The sequence below is a fragment of the Temnothorax nylanderi genome, unplaced genomic scaffold (assembly GCF_030848795.1).
Source record: "Temnothorax nylanderi isolate EJ_2023f unplaced genomic scaffold, tnyl_v1.0 TNYL_tig0055_pilon, whole genome shotgun sequence".
NCBI classification, from domain to species: domain Eukaryota; kingdom Metazoa; phylum Arthropoda; class Insecta; order Hymenoptera; family Formicidae; genus Temnothorax; species Temnothorax nylanderi.
The window spans coordinates 69,222-92,984 of NW_027249117.1; the positions used below are offsets into that span (position 1 = coordinate 69,222).

The 23,763-nt window shown below is 41.2% G+C and overlaps 1 protein-coding gene and 1 long non-coding RNA gene across 3 annotated transcripts in view; one reads left to right on the plus strand and one right to left on the minus strand.

The window, feature by feature from the left end:
- Nucleotides 1-318: 318 nt before the first annotated feature.
- Nucleotides 319-23,529, minus strand: LOC139772939 (protein FAM151B). 2 transcript variants are annotated; one of them, XM_071707012.1, is made up of 5 exons: nt 23,416-23,529; nt 5,156-5,296; nt 2,483-2,709; nt 2,253-2,395; nt 319-1,741 (listed from the first exon to the last, which is right to left on the minus strand). In XM_071707012.1, exons 2-5 carry the CDS (start codon nt 5,286-5,288, stop codon nt 1,345-1,347), a joined length of 900 nt encoding a protein of 299 aa, XP_071563113.1. In that variant the 5' UTR covers nt 5,289-5,296; nt 23,416-23,529; the 3' UTR covers nt 319-1,344. The 2 variants fall into 2 exon arrangements, with proteins under 2 accessions (XP_071563113.1, XP_071563112.1); XM_071707011.1 differs by lacking the exon at nt 23,416-23,529 and adding an exon at nt 14,763-15,089.
- The window catches only part of LOC139772942 (uncharacterized), a 77,381-nt gene continuing 74,848 nt past the window's right edge, over nt 21,231-23,763 (plus strand). The window contains exon 1 of the long non-coding RNA XR_011718229.1: nt 21,231-21,529. This is a non-coding gene — a long non-coding RNA (uncharacterized lncRNA). The remainder of the gene's footprint in view (nt 21,530-23,763) is intronic.

Sequence of the window (23,763 nt, forward strand, 5' to 3'; positions counted from 1 at the left end):
CCATTGTTACAGCGTACGATTATTCCTTCTGACAAATCTGTTAGATTACTTGTAGCGACTACGCGTCGGGTATTTGCATTCCATTTTCACAGGTAATTATATACGACAATGGTGCGAGCAGGCGCCTTAGTGAATTAGCAAACAATAGCTATTTTGTTCTACTAATTTGTTACACATAGAGCGACACGATCTTACAAGATTGATATCTATTAATTTTTGTAGGCTTACCTCAGGCTTGAGGCTTTATATAATCTGATCTTTATTTATTGAAAAAATCTATTCTTTTGAGGTAATTCGGGATAAATGAACACGAGTGAATTTCCTCGATAATTTTGCGTAATTTTATTGACTCGTTATCAAACGCAATGCGTTCTCGCACTGTATACTGCATTTTTTTAAATCCTTTGGCTTTAATACGTAGCTTACATAGATATACTAATATAATTTGTTGCTGCACCTAAATCGGAGATATGTTAAACGCAGGTACAGGGTGGTGAACATTACGAAGGGACATTAAACACACGAGTGTGCGCACGCACGGCAAGTAGTACTTTTGATACGAAATCACGTACGGTGCGCTCCTTTTTCCATTTCGCTGTACTTTGTACTTTAATAAAAAATTTCAGGGCAATTTGTCAGAGACGCGCGTCCTTCATATATAACTGTCTTGTCTTTTACGCAACAAGTATTTCGAATGTGCGATCGGTTGCGTGTATGTGTGGTTGCTATACGTTTATCAGTTGATTTTTATTTAACATACGTATAATATAATATTAAGAAACTTTTTAGACATTAATTAACAATAGGTAAAGCGTTACTGTGTTTATCAACGGTATTAAAGTTATTTATTCTCCATATAATTGAAACGCGTTTACCTACACATACGCAGGCGTTATTATTTTTTTACGTTACGACTTACTGTGTCAGATAAATTAAAAAAGAAAGTTTTATACAATTGGCTTGTGTTTTGTGTGTCGTTTGAACAATTTCTTTAAGTACACATTTTATCGGCAAAAAAAAACGGGCATATTATTCTTTCTCGGAATAGGGAATCTCGCGTGGAAAATATCTCGCTGCGGAAATTGTTCGCTGCGAACATCGGATGTCGTGAGAGGTATATACGTCTTAAGAAATGTAGCCGATGAATCGGACGAAGAACCGACTGAACAATCGCGATGGCGATCAAACGATATTCACGGCGTGCGATCGTTATCGGAGTTCGTCGTTCGCTCGTACTTTCGTTTCTTTATCGAGAGGCCCCCCCACCCCCCCGAAACGAAGGGCTTCCTCCCCTTTTCTCGAATCTCACCGCAAGTCTACGTCTGCTACCCTATGTCTTCGGCCTTACAGCATCCTCGACAGGACCAAGAGCGCCAGCGACGCGCCCAAATTCATCATCACCGCGGATGTCATCGCGGACGCGCCCGAAAGGTTGAGCTTGCTCCTCAAGTCCTTCGGCACGTCCACGTAGACCTTGTCGACTCCCACTTCTCTGATCAGTTTCGAAAGTTGCGCGGCGTCGACGGAATCGCCCTCCGACGACCAGATCGTCAGGGTCGCGTTGGCGAACGTTGTGTTCTTCAACAACGCCTTTATGCCATCGATATCGTTCGCCGCGAGGCCAGCTCGTACGGGATAAGTTACCGGCTGGGTGACACGATTCTCTTTGAGAGTATCGACCATCTTCTTCAGCTGCTCCGTGGTGTATCGACCCTCGGTGATGTTAGATTCCTTTCCGTACCTGAAATATTGACGGAATCGTTGAGATTCAATCCACACATCATACGGCTAGGCGAAAATTTACATTAGCTTTTAGTTGTTAGTATAATAGATCGAATAAGGAGAATTCTCTTTGCACGTTGCTGTATTTGTAAAAAAAAAGAATGTAAAAAACTAGAATCTTATTATGGATCATGCAAATAGTGATTTTTTTTATTATTGAATCTAAAGATTTTCTCTTTATTATTCATCTGCCGGGCCCTCAGACGTTCCCGTTATAATATTGACGTCTTTAATACGACATATTGAAAGCACGTATTTAATATTGACGTGCGTTCAATATGTATTCCATTAACGCTAAGTTGAATTATCTCCTCTCTCTCAGGGACTTTATATTTATAACCCCTTTTTTTATAAGAGATCTTGTGAGGGTCACAATATATATTTCTTTGCTTATACGGTTGATTAATTACAAGGTTGCATATTAGAAACTGCTGTTACTCTGTTCAGCGTGCATGCCGATAGTTGTTTACCTGGTAGTCCAACCGACGGAGAGAACAGCCTCCGGTATGGTATCGTTGGCTCCTTTCAGGAAATCTTTTGCATTAAGCGGAACGGTGGTAGCGTTGACCGGTCCAGAAAGAATGTCCGCATTGAGGAAAACTGGGCACTTCAACTGGACAAACAAATATCTTTTTATTTATTACGCTTGCTTAATTACGTTCCAGATAATCGAGCGATGCATTTTTATGTGTATACGCACGGCTGGTCGCAACTTTGTTAGGATAGGCTTGCTGCTTTCGAAAGCCTCATTGGACTTGAAGTCCAGCTTGATGCCCTTGCTGCCGTTGTTGTTGCTGATATTGAGAAACTCCTCGAGCGACAGATCGCTCTCCGTGGCCGGCGGATGCGCCATTATTGGGATTTCGGTAGAATTGGTATTGTTCAGTTTGCCCATCACGACGTCGGCCTCCAGCATCATGACGTCCCCTTTAAAAAGGAAAGTCGGTTGTCTGCGGGTACGTGTGTGTGTCTGTGTGTGTGTGTGTGTGTGTGCGCGCCCGCGCGCGCGAGAGTGTGAGACAGCAGCCGTGGTTGAGACGACCGGTTGGGCGGGAGGGTTCTGGGTATGTGCATACACACGTGTGGCGAATATCGATCACGCCTAAAGAGGCTGGAAGACTGCCGGATCCACATATCCGCCAGCGTTTAACGCTCCAACGACTGAAAACTCTGGCTTTTCCCAAGACCGAAGGCGAAGCGACAGGCTCACGTCGCTTCAGAGGACCGCGTCGCACCGAAGGGACGTTTTTGCTTTGCAAAACCGCGATGGTTTTTTTTTTTGCCGGGTATTAAAGCGACGTCGCGCTTCGAGACAGATTTGCGGGAGATTATGAACAGAGTGATGAACGTTCTTCCGACATAGTAAAAAGATTCGCGGAAGATTTATTAGAGACGCGCGACGGATGTACGATCAACGCGACGGATCTAGCGATTTTGATACGATTTTTCATAATTGAGCGACGCGCTCGGCCGCGAAATTGAACAACGAGGATCGGACTTTCGTTTTTTGTGACCGTCAGCTGCGATTACCTTGACGTCTCATTGAAATTCAGCGGAGGCGCGGATGTTCTTTTCGAAAAACTCTCGCGTCAGACGTGACTGCGTACAAATGACTTATCTATGAGGATCCAGTCGTGCACGGAGGTAGAAAATTTAAATTCGAGAGTTAGGATCTCCTTTTAAAAGTTTCGCACATCCGTTCGGGATCGTCATACGAAATGCGCGCGCGTGTCAAAGGGGAAAAGTGGCTGTCGAAAAACGTGAGATTGATCTCGACGCGACTTATATTTTACACGGACTCGCGCTTCGTGAAAAGCCTCGTGAAAGAAAATCTCGGGGGATGCAGGATGCAGACGCGCCGCCGCGCCGCGCCGCGCGCGTGAAGCTCTTTCCCTCGCTGTCGATATTTCTGGATGTGCACTTTTCAAGGACATGCCGCTATTATTTAAAGCGCGCCGATGTAAAAATACGTGTCATCGTATGCGGGTTGTGCACACAAAGGCGTCGCACAATCGGACGATATTGATATATGGGAATATCCATGAAAGTGACAAACACAAAAAGCATTGAAGGCTAGAGCCGTGCGTATGTGTCAGCGAAATGCCACGTAGTTCATTAACTAATAATACGTTGACGGTCGATGGCAGTCGCGAACTCGATCGCGGTAAATTAGCATTGCCATCGAAACGCGACATTTTCGCGGAGGTTACCTACCGACAAGTACATTACTCAATATTAAATATTTATCACGTTTGTAAATAGTTTCGTGGTTAGATGGATATCTAAATTGCTTCATATTGCAATTTCAGTTGCTATTCTTCCGTTAAATCTGCGTAAGCCTATATCACTGCCCGTCGGCGATCATTTAGAAAATCTTATCGTACAACTATTATCTTTTGCAATTTTATTGACGTAGATAGCGTTAATGCTAATATTAACCCTCGAGCGGTAGTGCCTCGAAAGCAAATTTCCTCGAAGTAATGTCTATGAAATTATTTCTTGGATGTCGATCTTTGTGTACATCGTTTTAACATGAAATTGCAACGTTGCTTCGTTCGAAATCTCCCAAGTCACGAATTTCGCCGGCAGAGCGGAAAATTGAATAAAAAAGCGACTAAAAAATAACGTATGTCACCCGCGGGTGTCCGCTCCGTGATTAATAATAGGTACACGGTTTACTCCCAATACGCAACGAACCGCGCTAGCCGTAATTCAGATATCGAGTTAAAACACAGCTTGATATTTGAAATTAACTTCGAAGCTAGTACTTTAGTGACATAATGTCTGTTAGCATTTCGTCTCAAATTAAAAACAATGACAAATCATTATGACAAATCATTGTGACTTTGACCATGACACGGTTCGGATATAATGGACAAGATGTTCCGATTATCTCATTTACATTTTTATTATTTCGACGCACGATGTAGTTAGGGCATAACGTCAGGCGACGTATGACGTTTGTTGCGTAAATGTTTGCTGGTTTTCTACAATCTCTCACTTGAAAAGTATCAAATTATGTTCGAAACGTCGTGAGGTTTAATGAAGAGGAATTTTTGGCCCAGTTGGGTCGCTTAATTTTCGATTGTCAAATTTAAAAAAATTTTTTTTGACCCACTTTTACCTAGAAACAATCCAAGGCATGTCTATCGAAACAATCCAAGGCATGTCTAAAAGTCTAAACCACGAAAACTCGAATATCTTCAAGGCAATACCGACGTCGCCGGCAACGCCGGCCGCCGGCGGTATTTGAACACGCGAGAATAACCAGAGCAGCGTCGTCTGTCTCTCCTCAGCTTTCGAGGGCAATAAACGAAGAATGAATAGAAGTCCGGGGTCGCGCATTGTCGATCGCACTGCCCCATCGACCTACCTGACGAGAGTGCCTTCTCCAATTCCGCCATACTGTTGACAGCGTGCGCCCAGACGATCTTCGTGAGATTGCCTTTGAGCTCGGGAAAGAACTCGCTCGGATAGCATACGCGCGAGCAGTTCTTGTTGCACATGGCAGCCTCTGGAACATAAAAAAAACCCATTGATTGTTATTATCGGGACCGCGTTTCGCATTCGCGCGCAACACACGGACTTGACCTTCCTCATCCCGGTATATTCTCGAGACCGCCGCGACCCATGACCCAATACTCGAACTCGATGTGGCTCGCTTCCATAATTGAGCGAGGACTCGAGAATTCCTCGCGCGACGCGGCGACCGTAGACGACCGAGAAGCTCCTCCTATTGTGCCGTTCGATCGATATAATCACGTTCATTTGTCACGTTCATTACGACCGGCTTCCAACCCCAACCGTCGGTCGTCGTCTTAGCGGCTAGCGGCGTTTCGCGAAACCGTCGCGATTACTTAGTTGGGAACGAGCGACCGCGCGAATCCTGGGGTCATCTCGCCGAGCGAGAGATACATTGCTCCTCGCAACGGCGTGGATATTTCTTTCGTTTCTTTTTTATTTTTTATTGTTTGCGCTGATTTGCTCAGTGGCACAGATAGGTACCGATTGCACGCGGAGCAGCGAGTACGTACACGGTCGGCGGAGTCGGCGACCATACGTAGTCGGGATGAATTAATAACCGAGTTGCGTCGATTTACGTCGTTGCGCCTTCATGGAAAATTCCACGGCTCTCTTTCCCCAGTGGATTAGATCATTTCCGGTACATTCCGGGGGCCATGTGGCGAGCAAACTTCGCGCACGTCGAGTGACCCCTCCGAACAGATTGCGATTGGCCTTCCCGCCCGAGCCCTTTTGATATCTTTTTTTTTATAAACGATCAACACAACCGACTTGCGTCATGATAGAGGTGAGGTCCTCTAAAAAACGATTGCTTTTTATTTTTTAATTTGGCAGAGAATCTCACAAAGAGGTAAGAGTACTCTCAAATATTTTCGTAACAAATTAAATTACTATCTTTTCTCAATATTTGGATTAAAAGTTTCTGCTTTCCCCGAGAGAAAGAGAAAGAAAGAGAGAGAAGAAAATGACAAAGGTTCTACGGACATGTTATGCTACAATGCGGGCGTGTCATTTAAAGTCTAATACCGATATCGACCGTAATAAGAAAGTTCGCAACGGCTAATCAGCTTACAATCGGAAGGCAGTGTTTGTTCCTTGTCTATACCAGCAGCTTGTGAAGCGCGAAAACTTTGCGGGGAGCCTTTTTTCCTGCGTAGCCCGCAGGTTAGCGTGATTAAATTACTATGCTCGTTAAGTTGCTCGGATTTTATTTTCTGCAAACCTCTCTGAAAGGAAAAAAGAAATCTCGCGAAAAATCGATAACTAGCCACGTAGCCGCGCCAATGATTCCGGCTGACTCGTTTCCGGTCCAGCGATCACGGGGTGAATCCGGACTCACACCGAGCAGATAGAGAGATGCTGTGCCGATTTTTTTTTTTTAACCATTAATAACAGTCTTTTGCCCGTACATTTCCATTGCACTTTGTTTTATGCCTAATAATCGTCGTTATTTGGACATACCCGTATAGGATTGCGTATGTCTCTCTGTAGAAATTCTACATCTTTTTATGAAATTCACGCCGCGATGAGCAAGAGGGATATCGAAAACGATACGCATACAGAGACCCCATTATTGGAAAATATCCATCATTTGTGAGAGAGCGAGAAAGAATACGTTGCATAATTTGCTTATGGCTGGAAGAACTGTTGCAGGTAAGCGAATTGCATTTGTCGAGTAATGATACCGTAACAAAGTTAGCGGCCACTCCCGGTTTAATGTAATGACATTCGTACGGAGAGTTAATGTGTGCTTAGACATACGATACCAAGGGGATGACTCAGCAAATCATATTTCAACTAGTCACGCCATGTTACATTCATTTCGATCCTCGTCGCCTGATGGTGTTTCATTTAGAGCAAGTTTTTTTTTCTGAATATCTGAAAGTTTCTTCTTAGACGCCTGACTCGCTCGAGAGAAACACATACCGTTTATAGATACGCCCCTGCGCCCCTTTGTCCTCGCCAAAAATCTAAGCTCTTCGCCCTTCTGGCAGGCATATTGCCGCTACAATGTCTTCGAAAAGGCCGTTTCCGGTCCGGCGATCCCGCACAGAGACCGCACTGTGCTCGAACCGGTCCGACCACGGGGGAAAATCTCAAGAGCGGGCCTTCTTTTTTTTTTTTTTTTTTGTTACGAGCGGTCGAGGTCCGCTCGTGCGACCGAACGCTATGAGATCGTGGCAATTGAGCTGATCCTCGACCGAGGCTCGGGCGAACTAATCGGCCGGACGATTAATCGTCTGTCTTCTTTCGAGGTGTAACGTTTCCTAACAATGCGACACGTCATTGCACCGCGTTTTCCGTGAACTTTATCGCGTCTGGAAGTTTTCTCATATCAGAAGAGATATTACGCTACAGTCTACACGATAAAAATAAACGTGTTTCGAAACGCATAGTGTGATGTATGTCAGAGATGCCAGAAATATCTCGGTACAATAGAAGTTTCCACAATTTTTAACATACTGTTGACATACATTGATAATGTGCTCCTATCACTTTACAGATCTTCGAGTTTTTAAATTTAAAATTCTACGAATCTTTGAAATTATGATTCTTGAAACTTCTCTCTTTTTTTTTAATAATTTACTGATTTTTGGAAGTTTAATAATCTGAATTCTGAATTAAATTCTTTCAATAGGATTGGCTACGAAAAATGAGTACATAATATCACGATATGTATGAGTGTATAGTTATTCGCAAATATTTTAGGTATATCATTTAATACAATTCATGAAATTTTCGCAAAATATAGTAGATACTCTTTTAAATAGAATATTTTTAGAATTCCGTTTTCTCTTATTAATTATTATAATTTAAATTATCTTCGCCAGGCATTTTCATTTTTACAAACTACGTGCTTTTTAGTCTCGCATATTCACGTTTTCTCTCATTCAGCTCTTCATGTATTCGGTCATACGTTTTTCCGCTCGGTCATTTGCACTAGATTCTTAATACATAATATCACAATTTAATGATTTATACGATTTTTGTAAAGCATAAATTAGAACATTAAATTTAATTTAAACCCAAAATTAGCATTCAAATTAGCATTAAATTCTACTTAAATCTATGATTATTTCATTTTTTGGAATTGCATAATCTGTTCTTTATCTTTTAACTTTATGGACACATGTCGAATGTAAAACTGTCAAGCTGTCAGATCAAGCTGCTTTGTTGCTTTCAGCGAATAATCAATCATGATATGCGATGCATAACGTCTTTAAGTAATACGCTCAAACTGATGCAACTTTATGTATTAGGCCATTAGGATATTAACGATATATCCGTTAATGTCTTCATCGATCCGTTGAAATGTTCAACTTGTTAAATAAAGGCATGACGTCGAGTGCGTAATGTATACAACTTGGTGCAATAAAACAATCATGATATTTTCGATAAGGCGGCAATAAAACTTTGTACAAGTGGAAATACCCATCATATGTTTGCAAAATAAAACAAATTGATTTAAATTGAAAATAGAAGTTCTATTAATTTTGATGGATTGATTTTAACTTCGAGGCTAAGGCAACGAATAATATATTCACTCGAGTGATGGATATATGTATATTTACACTTAGAGAAATTAGAAAAAGAAAGGAAGAGAACGATATTGCATCAAGGAAATCAATCTTCCTGGAAAGTATCGTGCTCCGTTAATAAATGACATGATATAGCGTATTCCCCCGTATGTACACGTCGGAAAATTACAGAAAATAAAATGTCCCCTTCCTGTCCCTGCGGAATTTTGTCTTGGCGATTTCCGATATTTCTCCAAACCGAGCATCGAGCCTCGCCGGAGAATGTCAAACGTCGTGAACGTTGTATCGGCCACCCTTCAGCTGCGCAACGATTCGAGCGGCGCTTTATCGCGGTAGCTGTATTTTCTTAGCTCGTATACACCGACGCGACGGGTATCACGAGGATATGACAAGGAACGCAACGGGAATATCGAGTCGGTGCTTCCCAGCAGCCTCGCGAACAGGCGCCGCCATATCGACGTGGCTTGCCTTTCGCGATACAAAAGAACTCGATGCCCCTCGTAGCCCTGCATACCTACATAAAAGCATCTTTCACGCGTCACCGCGCCCCGTAGAGTTTGCAAATAGCCGCGACTACCGCCGATCTCTCTTCCGCTTCGGAATGCGTTTTCGATGGCTCGGATCGTCTCGCCGCGCCGCGCCGCGCGCCGGCGAGGCGGATCCCGAGCGGGTTTCGCCTTAGTCAGCCGGCTGACAAAGCGTGACTTATGGCCGCGGAACTTAAATCTCGATCAAGGTAAGGGAATCGACCGGTCGAGAACAGCAATCTGAAACTTTGAATGAAGTTTGATATCTCGGATTTGCGTAACGGAATTTCGTGTCAGTCAAGCTCTACACGGAGATGCAGATTAGGTCGCGGATCTGAAACTTTTTTATGGGGATCAGAGAGGAACTTTTTCGATGTAACCGATACTTCTAGTCTTTATAAAAATTGAAAAAAGTAGTCATATAGCTTTTTAACTTTTTTCTAAATTGTATTCTTCGAAAATCGATGTTTCTGAATTCTCGATTTTAAATAATTGTAGATGTAATGGCAGTAATTTATGGCTTGATACTCGATCATCTTCGAAGACGAGGAATAAAGTTTCAGGTGTTAAAGATCATTACAAACTGTAGCGATTACGAACTGTGGCACAAACTGCGCGAATCAAGGAATGATTTATGCGCGTCATGAGACCACGCAAACGTAACATTGACAGGCTGATGATAAACAAATAACGCGTACCGCACGACAAATAGCTTACGGGCCACCTGCCACACTTGTTTCGAGCTGTTTAAACTTAAATTCGCGCGTGTGTATATCTCATATATATTTTTAGATAAAGTGCGATATATCATGTTTCTCTAAATTGATTATTTCAACGTTTATCGAGGTCTCGCGTAAATTTCTGTGCTGGCGTCAGAAGTGCCACTTCGGTATCGGCAGATGTTGACCACTCGCGCGCCAGTGGAATGGACCATTTTATGGATTTACGCAACACGAAACGTATTCAATACCGTTGCGGCGTAACAGAATATTAATTCAACTTACAAACAGATCGCGATTGATTTCCGGAGGGTGTACTATACTCTATAATTCGTATGCCACACACACGCGCGTTGTATTATATTATAATATCAATGTAACAGGACCAAGGCAGGAAGAGTTTATAAAGACCTCGCATTAATGCTTCAAACCAAAGTTTAATGGTTTAAGCCAAGAAATTTTCATCGTGGATTCCGTCGAGCGTAAAAGTTTGACCAAGTTTTGGAATTTGACCTCGGCTTACACGTGTAGGATATTGATATCATATTTGATACCAAATCTCACTAGAAACTCGAACAAACCGATTAATTATGGAGGATATGGTTACCCGGGCAAATTCACAGACGTCATACACGCGTAAAATAATAAATTCAGGTGATTCTTTTTTAAATACCGAACGCGACTTGACGAAGATCGAGACAGGACGGATCATTTGATGAGAATTATCTTGGCCTACAAAAAAGGAGAGAAAACACTATTATCAGACAGATAGGTGTTCTCGTTTTATCGTTTTATGACGGACGTGCACTGTGCTTAAGCCGGTTGCATGATAGCGTTTAAAAAATTTGTTCTATCTCTCTCTATGAATTAGATCCTTTTTATTTAACGAAACCTAATAGACCATGTCGATTCTCACGCGACAATGATTTCGCTTCAATCTCAATCGTTTACGCTCGAACGTGGATCGCGATTCACATAATCGATTCACTAAGCGTTGCTGCGCTCCCGTTGCCAAAGTCAACGACCGCATTTACAACGAAGCCGGGGTGAATTTCCAATCTACATCTCGGTCAAATTTACGCCGGCTCGGACACGCTCGCCAGATATCGGAGAAGTGCAAGTGTACCATTTACGCTAGCTATAATACAGCATGCAACCGAACGATGAGCGCTCTGCTCCGCTTATCGCGGATAAACACGCTTCTATCAGCGCGTATTTTTTCCATCTCATGTAAACTGTATGATTTCAAATAAGCTCCGCTCAGGTGATGATCAAACGGCGACGTCGCGATGGTGATTCATATTGTCAGTTTTCTTCGCTCCAGATAAGAACGAAATCCTATCTCCGCGATATCTCCGCATACAAAAAGTGTATCTCCTTTGTCGAAATGATATAATAAAACCGGTGGACCAGGGTTGTAGATTACGACACGGTCATATGGCATTGAAATGCGATTCTGCTTTGTTTCGGAATATTCCTCGATAATTGGTTTGCGAGGAGTTGAAGCATTTAAGCGTTTAAATCGCGAATACAGCTTCATAACTCGCTGCGTAATAACATCACGATCCAATGCCAACTTGTTGTGTCCTTTTTTCACCGTTTAGCACGTCTTGATATAATTATTTACGACGAGTCATTGTACTCCCTCCCGCCAGTTCGTACAATGACTAAAGTCCCGCTTCTCGTCGCTATTAGTAAACGTATTTTGCTGCTACAGCGAAATATAATATGCAAAATTGTTTAATGTTATTATTTCTACGTTGATGTATACCTGAGTGTACGTCATGAAGGCTTGCGACATACATCATAATATTGCTCGCGAATTATTTATGTGCGACATTGTGACATTTACGTACAACAATTGCGCAGGAAACGAGCATCTTTTCGACATTTTGAAACGTGTATAATTCTCTTGAAATGTAAATTCGCCAAAATACACAGGTTCATTACTAGGCTCAGATAAACAACTAACTGCCGCCTGGCTGGTCACCCTGCCTACATAATTCATTTTCGTAATGAGAAACACTTACGTCACGAGAGTTTTAACTTTCCGTAAGCTAATTGTTTGCGCGTGTCACGTGGCTGTTTCCATCTTTATCGATAATAGCCTCGTAATAATAGCAAAAAGTATTCTCCTTTATCGGTTTTAAAGACGGACGTTCCTGAATTCTTACACAAATACTTACGTCTTTCGTGAAATTATATTATCGCTGCGAAATTCGTGACCATATATACGATCGAAATTTCGACGAGAAAGAATTATGCTAGCCCTATTTTTGTATCTTCCGCCCTGTGCGCTTACCACATAAACCGCGGTCGTAGACGGGGGCAAAGTTGCGCTAAAAACAGTTTATTTTCGTACTATTTTTGCACGGCATGTAAGTTACATGCCACCATCGCCATGGTCACGGCATTAATCTATTTTTGCGGACGCTTTATAAGCAACAGCCGTGGTAGCGTGGATACCAGGATCGTAGGATGCCTTTTGAGAGGTATACCAATTGCATTCCCTTCCAGCGACAGGTATTGATACAACAGAAAAATGCATTTGAAAAATATTTGCTCTCATTTGAATAGCAAACACGATCGCGTAATTGTTTCGCTGTAGGATCAGTTGCTCCACACTTTCGCATGTCGGAAACAAGAGAAAAGTACTTCCGTACGTTAAAAGCGAAGGAGTTAGGAAAATGTGCGATAGGTCTTATGACCTACTTACGGAGAAGGAAGGAGGAAGGAAAGCCAAACCGACGGAAGGAAGCCAAACGCGCCACGGTCGTGTGTACGGTAAATATTGCCTCTGTGTGTGTATCCCGAAATTAATTGTGCCCCCGTCGCGTAATCGAGCGGCGGCGGTTAAAATTAAGGGCTAATTTAATGTAAGACGTTAAAGGCCTGGTCGAGCATGCGGACATATATATGTCGGCCGACGTGCGTCACCGTGAGATTATTATTAGCGATCGATTGAGGGACGGATCGAGATGAGGAGGATTTATTATGTGTCACCCGTTCCGACAGGCCGCGTCCTCCAAATCCTGGGAAACCACCCTTATCAGCTTGGTAGACGGCGATTGAGTTAATCCTTTGGGAAAGGTTGTTGTTGTTGCGTATCGGCGGAGGTGTGAGCGAAAGACAACTTAATTGACTACAATCGGCGTTAACCGAAGTTGCTCCGACCGCTCCGCATCTCAGACCTCGTTACCGTGCTCCGTATATAAAGTCCCTTTCACGCCCTGCTCTCCTTTAATTGGGACATTGTATGTCGCGAATTGATTTAAATTGCGAAACTTTCTATTCTACCTACTTGACGGACTTGGCTATCCATTAAAATTATTCATTTGCTCGCCGCGACGTCGAACGTGCCGGGACATTTGAATCGACATCGACGTGATCTATAAAAAGCCCCTCGGTCGTGAAGTCATGATCCACTGAGCAACTCGCTCGTCCAGGTCGGCGACGGTCCACCGTCGATTTCATTGTCTCGTCGCGAATCAACTTTCCGAACCTCGTCCGACTTCCGTTCGCGGAATCGAATAGGGAATTCCGAACGCGAGACTAAGCGGTCGCTAAGCTCTCTCGGCCAAGTTTCGAAGGCTCCATCCGACTTACGCTCGCGGCGCGTAAACTTTACTCACACGACTTAACCCTCGAAGAAGCTCCCGATGGGCAGGAGATGGCGAGGAGAGAAGTGGCGCGACAAAAAAAGAAAATCGATACGTCTATTAGAGGAGCGTTTGGTTTTTCAATGCGCGTGAGGCGAGAGCGAGGCCACGGTTTTACGCGGTCGAGAAAGATACTCCAGATCTCTCGATTTCACGATCTGCTAAGTGTCAGGCTCGTAACCGTCGTGCCAGGACGCGGCTTTAAAATAGGATCGATACACGACGTCCGGTTTTGCGGAGCTCCATTTCGAACTGCCTGCAAACGACCCAAAGACCGTTTCTCGCACGGTGATTTATATTCTCGTGCCTGAACGTATTACGGCTGTTATGTTCGAACATCAGCGAACTGTCAACAAACTAGGTTTTGCGCCACGTATACCGTCCCTCGAGACCGAACGAGGAGTCTCTAATATTCTTATGCGGAGCAACGTTCACCTGAGTGATATATCTTATTAACGTGCGAGACGGTGTTTCTGTTTGGAATAACAAGCGGAGCACTGACTTAATTTAATAATATATCGTCGCGAGCTTTCTCGGTATTCTTAATAAAATAACAGGAATCTAAGTTCGTTCATTAATAATTAATTTACTCCAGGAAACCATATTTTCCTCGTAATAAAAGTAAACCGTTCAACTGCGTGCAACTCACTGTTAAATCGTAGTGTCATTATACTCAATTTGAGTCATTTTTAACTATTCCTGTAGGTCACCACTGCTCCATTTAAAAAAGAATGTCGTTAATTTAATTAAAACAATGTTAATTTAATTAGATCAATGGAGTTTAAATAATACTGTTTTGTTTTAAAATAATAAATTTCGACAACAAAATGTTATTTTAAGGCATTGGTTGAAATTTCATCCTTTAATATTTAACAGTGTTCGACTAGCACAAATCCGTCTTTATCAATTTATTTTTGGAGCACGATGCGAGACATAATATTTACCCCGTTCGAATAATATCCTAAATATTTGTTCCAAACGTATAATAAAACGACTGCGTTACATCGAACTTACGGATCACCGCCAGCAGTACAATCGTCGCGATCGTGGTACTCGCCATGGTCCTCGTCGTCGAAATCTCGATGGGGCGGCCGACAAAGGAAGGGACACCGGGCAGGCGTGAAAGAAAAGTAATGACGATTTCAGAAAAACAGATAGAGAGTGTGTGTGTGTGAGAGAGAGAGAGAGATACACAGCGCGGAACAACCCGGCTCTCCACCAGCTCTCGACTAGACGCCCGGTCAACTCGGCAGCCTCGAAACGACTGACTGTCTCCACAGGAGCGGAGCGAAGCGGTCGGCCGATCGTCGAAATCCGGGCGCACGTAATGGCATGGCACGTACAGGCCGTCATATTTCGCGGCGCCGCAACGCCGCAACGCTGCCGCCGCGCCGCGCCGGTACACATGTGCTCTCGCCGCCACGTCTTCGGGGCGGGGGAGCCCCGTCTCAGAGCCTTCTCAGAGCTCAGAGCGTGAATTGCGAAACGCAGACGGAGACGACAATGCGGATCGACGACGGGGAGAGGGGGGAGGAAGAAGCCAGAAGGTAGAACGTGGGCGGAAGGGCGACGCGTGGATCGAATAGAAAATCGTTCCGAGACGCAAAGGGTTGCCGGAGGATCCGTTTCATTGTCACGAACTCTTATCGCGGCCTCGCTGCGCGCGGGATTTCCGCGTGGGACGTTTTTGCGACGGATCGCCGCTGATGTTGTACTTGCGCAACCGGAAGGGGTGACGCGCCATTGCGGAAATATCGGGCCTCCAGATAGGTAGACTGCTCGTCACACGGGGGGTTGTGAGCGGAATATCTGCATCCAGGGGTTGAAAGCGCTTTCTGTATGCATCGAAAGAAAAAAAAGATCCGGTTTTTTTTTCGGACACCCTTTCGCTGCCATGCCGGTTGAACTGTACATTGAAGGTAACGGCTTTATCCTGCCCCACATGAACGGGGTAGAAAATCACGCGAGTAACACACGTAGTACAAATATGCATGCTTGTACTGTATTGGGCAATAGAAAAAAAAGGTATCCAAAAGCTGTCAAAGAATCACCTGTATAATTGAAGGGTACAGGGGAAAAACGATCAAAGTCCACTTTTTGTCGAAATTAATCTGATCATGCAATTTTGTGGTATTTTCAAAGAACTTTCATAATTCTTATCTGTTTGATCAAGAACAGTTACAATTCATTGGAAACAAGGCCGAGAGATAAAAGCTATCATAATCCACATGCTTGTGGGGAAAAACCATCAGACTCCAACCTAAATCCAATGTAAACATTAAGTAAACACTGCATTCTGATATTCATTATCTAATACTTTGCTCAATAGATATCCCAAGATATCTGATGTCTTGAAACTTGCGCTTTTCTCGAACCCTAAGAAATTACTCCGGATAGACATTGATCGTTTTTCTCCTGTATTCTTCAATTGCAATTTGTAAATTCTTTCCTGTGATACCTGATGTAATGTATAAAACACGTCCCGGAATACTCTTTAATATATGATAACATGACGCAATCTAAAGTATGATTATGTACACCGAAAAAATCATATTCTACATTATAGAATAATCCGATAAACTACAGAGTATTTCCCACTAAAATAAGCGCCAAGTACAATATCCTAAAGGTGAGAGGATTTCCCTCTAATAGGTAGTATAATGAAATATTCTAATGAATTAGAATATACCAGATACCTCTAATATGAGTAAGTAGCTTAGTAATAGAATATATTCTAATAACATAGTATACATACATATATCCTTTAGTATATATTCTTTAAATGGATTAAAAAAGGGTACTCTTCTAAGAGTTAAAATACAATGAAAAAAAATAAGGAATTACACAGAAATTAGGAATAAAGACTTTAATAAGATAAGGATATTCCTTATCCGATATATACCAATTCTTTCAAGTGAGCAAGGTCCTTAAAAGAAGCTAAACGTTAGTTTGGTTCATAATTTGACTTTAATCTGCTCCTTTTTTTTACCAGATGTTGAGTGTTCGCTCTCATTGTCAGTGTCAGATTGTGCTGATATTGAGCTCCCAGCTCTGGAATCTTCGAAACTCCCAGTTTCCGAACTTTTAGATATTGTCTCTTTTTTCTGAACGGCCTTAAAAACAGAATAATACAAGTTACAGAAATGAAAAACGAGGAGTTCCGTACCATCAACCTGCTGAGCAATCTGACAAGTTACTTGGTTAGCTGATTTACCTATTATAAAAATAGCATTGACAAGAGGAAAACATTAAAAAAGTCAGACTTGGTAGATTAGCATGGAACTCCTTAAAGTTGATAGTATTTTTCATAAAAGTTGTACCGTATCATGTATGTATCATGATTGATGATTATCAACAACAGAGATATATAGCTCATGCTGAGAGTGAGATATCACATGCTAGACGAATACTTGTTTTGGTAGTTAGTAGTTCTTACCTGATCAGTTTCTTCACATGACTCGACTTGCAACACGAGAAATAAGTTTTCCTCCTCATTCACAAACTCACTATTTTGAATATTTAAAATAAATGTCTCATCAATGTCTTTCAAAGTTAAGCTCTCTGTATTTGTATAACTCTCTTCAATCTATGACAGAAAATTTTTATTAATATGTACAAACATAGAAATAATAACATGTATTGGTAATTTTTACATTAACCCTAGAAAGCTAATACTTCGTAAAATTAACGACGCGTAAATATAAAATGTATATGGCTAAGAAAGCAAAGCAAAATGTTGTTTTAAACGTAACAATGGACGTTAAATAAGGTCAGAATTTTTTTGCTTATTTACAATATTGAAAGAAATATATTTATAAATTAATCATTAAAAAATACCAATAAATATCTTCTTTTAAAGCAAAAAAGAATGGTCATCAAAATGACAACTACTTACGCGTTAACTTTAATGTTCCTGATATCTAATGTTAGTTCTCTAGAGTTAACGGACACCTCATCGCCGATGATCTTGACTTTTTTATATATATGTTATAAGGATGTTGATTAATGTTTACTTTGTTTTAATTACCGGTCTCATACCATTAAAACACGTATATTAATCAATATCCTTGCAACATATATAAATTAAGGTTAAGGCAAAGTATCCGTTAATATAAATAATTACCCACATGTATTCATGCATGATGATACTATAATATACCTCATCGCCGATGACCTTGACCTTGTTATATATGTTATAAAAATGTTGATTAATGTTTACTTTGTTTTAATTACCGGTCTCATACCATTAAAACACGTACATTAATTAATATCCTTGTAACATATATAAATTAAGGTTAAGGCAAAGTATCCGTTAATATAAATAATTACCCATATGTATATTGATGCATGATACTATAATATACCTTTCCTGATGCGGCATTCTTTCTTAGATTTAACAAGCTGTCTTCAAAATCTGCCCGAAGGCCAACTTCTGGGATAAGTTCTCTAATCAAATCTTGCGTGAGAACTGTCAATCTCCGCATTGAATTTTATTTTTTCGTCTACAGCAAACAATCAAACATGCAATACATTTCAACACAAAGCAGCAAAATACATAATATCCCGCTCAATAATGTAACTGTAATATAATAAAATGTGATACTTATGTGATACTCACACTTACATACTTTCACAAGAATTCCAATTCGTATACTTACTCTCAAAACGGCTAATTAATTCACATAAATTATGCTGAAGCAGCCACTCTTTCACTTCTTCTATTTTTTATTTTTTTTATCTTCTATTTTTTAAGAATAGCACTAGGTTACGTATTAGATATCACCACCGTATACTACAGCGCGGAGCGCGAGCAATATACGAGCTTGCGTGAGCGCGAGTGTCATTTGACCCCGCATTAACCGATCACCGAAGTAGCATTTTAGAATATATTTTCTTTATTTTAGAAACTATTCTTAACAGGAGACTTCTAAAGGGGAATATTCTAAATTTTTTAGAACATTCGATTAGAGGAAAGCTTTAGAGGGTTTTGTTCTAAAATCAAGAATATGATTTTTTCGGTGTATCTATTTCATTTGTCGATTATTGTCAAAATAATTTATTATTCCGACTGTTGCTATTATAAAGCTGTTACGATAGCATACGATATGATTCGTAAATGAAATTTTTTTGTGGAGACTTAGAAAACACGAGAAATCGATGGAACAATAAAAGCAATCAATCGCCTCGTGATAAGAATGATGTTCTATCAACACCGCATTCAATTAATTCTGTGGTGCATTAAAGGCGACACCCTTACGCGACTTAATCGATTGAAACGGCTTTGATGGGGTTTCTGAAAGGACGGGACCGACAGTTTGCGCGTCATGAGCACAACGAAACGAGTTCACGTTTGTTATTGCCGTGTTGTTTTACGCCGTCCAGCTCGCCGTGGCTTGTGCCCGACATGTGTTCGGTACAGGATCCCCAAACGAACCATAAATGCAACGACGGGGGTCGTTCTCGTGGCTCCCCGTGCGGCATGGTGGGGTGAAACATCTGCCGAGGGTTCACGACCGAAGGGCCAGGGCGTTTTAAGCACCAATCCTTGTAAAACTTTTATAATGGAACTCACCGTTCTATTTTTTTTTTTCTACGACAAGAAATTTCTTCCAACATACGTATTCCAGCTGAACGAAGGTGGAAGAGTAGTTGAAGAAAACGTCCAACATTTTTGCTCACGTAAATCGCAGGGTGAATAATAATTTACCTTTCCGAAAAGTCATCACGTTTTTATCGCGAAAGAAGACGGTTGAGTTTCTTGCTTGTGACTAAGAAAAGTGTATACTCATTTTCCTCGTTCTACTCGTTTATCACAATTGTTTTAATTATCCAAGTTGGTGAGTGTTCGTAGCATTGTGCATAAAGGAGCGGTTTATAATCGAAAAGATGCCATTCTGTAAATTGCTCTTGGTAAATTGCATAAAAAGATGATAAAATCCTTGCGAATCAACGGAATTCAGGGAAATCATATAGGTTTATGAGCGTTATCTTTTCAAGGAATGACTATTAAACATCGCATCTCAAGTTATCATCAAATTGTTATTCACAACATTATCTTGAATCATCTGGTATCACATGACAAATTTATACAACATGTCAGACGTGTAATATTTTGTAGAAAAAAATAACTGATTTTATATATCGTCTTGCCGTGCTGACAAGAACAAATTTACAGGGTGACGCTCCGAGTGTTTTACTGAATTCATGATTGATTGCTCCCTGATGTCCAGCACGCGATTCATAATTGAATAATTATATATTAAATGCTCCAATAACTCGCACGTGCGTATCTCTCGTTTCTAGGAAGAAGCTATAATAATTATTCGTGGTTATGGTAACGAAAATAAAACCATAATTACGATGAGATAAAAGTCTAATCCTTTGATATACATACAACTTTAATTTAAATACAATTAATTAAATATTTAATCATATTTATGCATTTCCCGATCTCCACGGCCTACATTTAGCAATATTATTTATTTAAAATAGGTTTGTAATTAATCCAAGTGTCGGATATATTCTTCTCTTAACGAGATATCCGTTCGCAAGGGGGCACAACCGTAATTAATTATTGTCCACGTATATGAATTGTCACGACGGGTCAGCGGTGTTAATGCGTTAATTTCACGAAACGAACGACACGCCATTTTTTTGCAGAAGGGCGACTTATTTATTTAGCTCTGGAATTGCGGCCCTTTTGTGCCTCTTAAAGTGACGTTTCACTCTTTATATTAGAGAAACTCTTCCCTTTAGATCTCGTTGCCACGTAGGTAATGTTTGCTCGAAGTTCGTGCGAGCGACATAACGAGCCAGTATGCGTCATTGATTGCACTCTTGCTTCATTTGATAGCGCACTCGTAACGGCGCAGTTAATATTGTATGCAGAAAGATTAAAGATATATGATATCCTGCATCTCTCGTTTATGCAATTTCATTTTTAGAATAGTCACGGATACGCTGCACGTTTCTTTAATATTCGCGCCTGTCACTTTTAATTAGCTTGATGGACCGTTATTTCAATTACGAGAAACATTCAATTTTTTACTTAGAAAGTATCTCCAGCAGTATCGCCGTACTGCTTTAATCTTTCCGGCTGTCACGTCAAATTAGATTACGTTTGTAATTTTCCAGAATTCTTTCTCTGTAACAACGTTTGGAATGATCTCCCGGAGGCTATGAAAATGTTTGGCTTACGTAAAAAAAAAATTCTCTCCAGTCATTTGCAATACATATTTATGCATTTTCCGATCTCCACGGTCTACGTTTAACAATATTATTTATTTAAATTATGTTTGTAATTAATCCAAGTGTCGGATATATCCATCTCTTAACAAGATAATCGTTTGCAAAGGACACAAACACAATTAATCATTGTCCATCGTGTATGCATTGGCACGTCGGGTAAGCGGTAAGGATTGTTCTGTAAGGATTGTTAATCCTGCCGATGCGTGAAACTTGCGAACCTTTCAAGTCGTTATCTTCCGGCTAGGCTTTAGCGCCGTGATAAGGTACAATAGAGATACGGGTATTTCCGCGAGACAATAGCGAACGCTATTCTTTGTTACTCGCCCGAGAGACCGAAACTTTTTCGCTTCGCCGTCTCCGGAGCAATAAGGAGACGAGCTCGCTGTCCATCCGCTTTAAAAAGAAGGTTCCGTGCTCAGGCGCGGCAGGCAGACGTGACAATTAGACGTTCCAATTTTCGTCCATACGCTAATCCCATCGCAGATTTCACTCGCCGGTGCGGAAAAACAAAGAGCACGGCAGAATTCGTTCAAGTGAGTTGATCAACGTGGAATTCCTATGATATATAGATAACGTTTGAAGAAACGCAACATTTCTCGCGAGTTTTTATTTCGATCCCCTTCCGTGCGGCGGAACGTTTTAACTCTTCGCTAATTAACGGGACACGCGTTACATTAAGTGTAGCATTGTGTTTTCAATTATGCAAATGATACGCTCTACAGCTATGCTGATAATAAGGAGAGATAGTCGCGTAAGATATAATGTTTCACCTCTTCGGACGTGTGTGAGTTATTTTCATTGCTTTATCACGCGCGGATGAGAAGCATTAGGAATGATTAACGAGAGTCCATTTTGCGAAATAATATTCAAAAATGTTTTCGCTCCTCAACGATCCGCATATCATTTCGGCATCGATATCTTCCGCATTGCGCGCGCGCGCACGATCTTGTTCGTCTTCTAAAATCTCTCTACCTCGCGCGCGCCTCTCGTATCATAACTCTTGACAGCGCGGCGGCGTGCTTGCTTGGCGGCTCGTTTGCGTATTCAACATTCAAAGTCAACAATTGCGTATGCATCGCTTTAAATACGCGATTTCAGCTCGCCCGGGTTATACGCGCGTGCGATTCGCGCGCGCGGTAAGCCGGCTTAGCTGCCTCGTGAGATGAAGAGAAAAAAGAAAAGAGAAGAGAATATAATCTGCACGCCGCCGCGAGTATTGCGATCTCCGCGCGTTGTGCCGCATACATGTTCACCGCCGTCACTGCCTCTCCTTCATTCCGCTTTGTTTCACGCACGTGTGCGCATTTTGTCACGCATCGGGAATTGAATATTGACGAAAGATGTTTCCCTATTGTCCTCCGTCACACGTTTTTACGCGTGGAAAGCAAGTAGGAACGTTTATAACGCGAGTCTATATGTCCGTACTTATTTAGCACTTGCTTGAATCTCGTCTCAGGAACGTAAACAAGATGCACAGGAGGACTACCTGTGTGTATCTAGAAAAAAATCTAAATTAATCACTCTGTTAAAACTCGGCCTGGGTCTTTACACAAACAATCTTGCTGTATATAACACTTACAATACGAACGAGTTATTTTAAAAAGGGGACAAAGGCAAGGGAGGTAAATCGATAATTGGTCTTCTGCGAAGGATAAAACTCCCACGCCTCTCGCCGTTTCTCTCTCTTAATAAAGCGATAGGCTTAAGCGATTTTGTATAATTTATTTGTCGAGAGATTGTATAATAACAGTAACATAAAATCTTGATTATTGAATTTTGCTAATAAGATTCGTCAATAGTTTGGGATATTAAATATAATAATTATATTTAAAGAGAATGTGAATTGTATTGAATTAAATAACAAATGTGTTGGTAATTGTTAATTGTAAATGTGCTGTTAATTAATTCGTAGATTATTGATAATTTTTAAAGATTTTTATAGAAACATGTGAATACGTTGTAGTACTCATGCACCGGCCATTTAAAACTCAGCCTTGAACGTTCTGTCTTATTCGTTTTGTATTCAGGATTTAAATATGTGACAATATTATTTGCAAGCGTAATTAACAAAGTACTGAAAAGTACTGAAAAAAAAGAGGAGAAATTAGAGGTTATGCGCCAAGTAAAGATTATTTTAACACTCATAAATCATAATTTATATTGTTCCACATTTCGGCAGTCGCTCCGATGTGCGTGTCACCGCGCATAAATAAACTCAGCAACTTCTCTTTAGATGCGATTCCTTAAATAATTCATTCGCAGTCACGAGATTCGCGATGATCGATAGTAGGCATATGAGATAATGCCCCACAAGTTTTTTATCAACTCGACGTTTTACTTCCGTACTTGTTGTCGACACATTTAAGTTTTTCTTTCATAAATTCCTAAATTTACGCGATGACAATTAACGTAATCTTACTTGCGCACGATGCGGTAGATCCACCAGGTCGATCGGGATTATGCAACTAATTGTTGCAAGAGTTTAATGTTGACGTTACGCGTAATGGCGTACAAGTGCGGCATGACAAACAAATCTCGTATCTTTGATAAATTTTATACATGTAATATTCCGATACAGTTTTTTATTTATGCATATTTAATTGTTGATGATAAATGTGGGTTCCGCAATTAAAACTGTCCAAAACTCTAATAAAAATACGCCATCGTACGTCTGTAATGCAGCAATTTACGTTAACAGTTGATGATCGTGGCCGACGTGGACAGAGAGTCTCTAGATGTGAATCCAACCGTTACCTAAGAATGATAA

Excerpts from the sequence above, each read along its gene's own strand:
- LOC139772939 (XM_071707011.1), bottom strand. The coding sequence starts at position 14,808 with ATGGCGAGTACCACGATCGCGACGATTGTACTGCTGGCGGTGATCC. Across the intron at positions 2,396-2,482 it reads TAACAAAGTTGCGACCAGCC|TTGAAGTGCCCAGTTTTCCT; the intron begins GTGCGTATACAC and ends TTGTTTGTCCAG. Across the intron at positions 1,742-2,252 it reads TCCGTCGGTTGGACTACCAG|GTACGGAAAGGAATCTAACA; the intron begins GTAAACAACTAT and ends TCAATATTTCAG.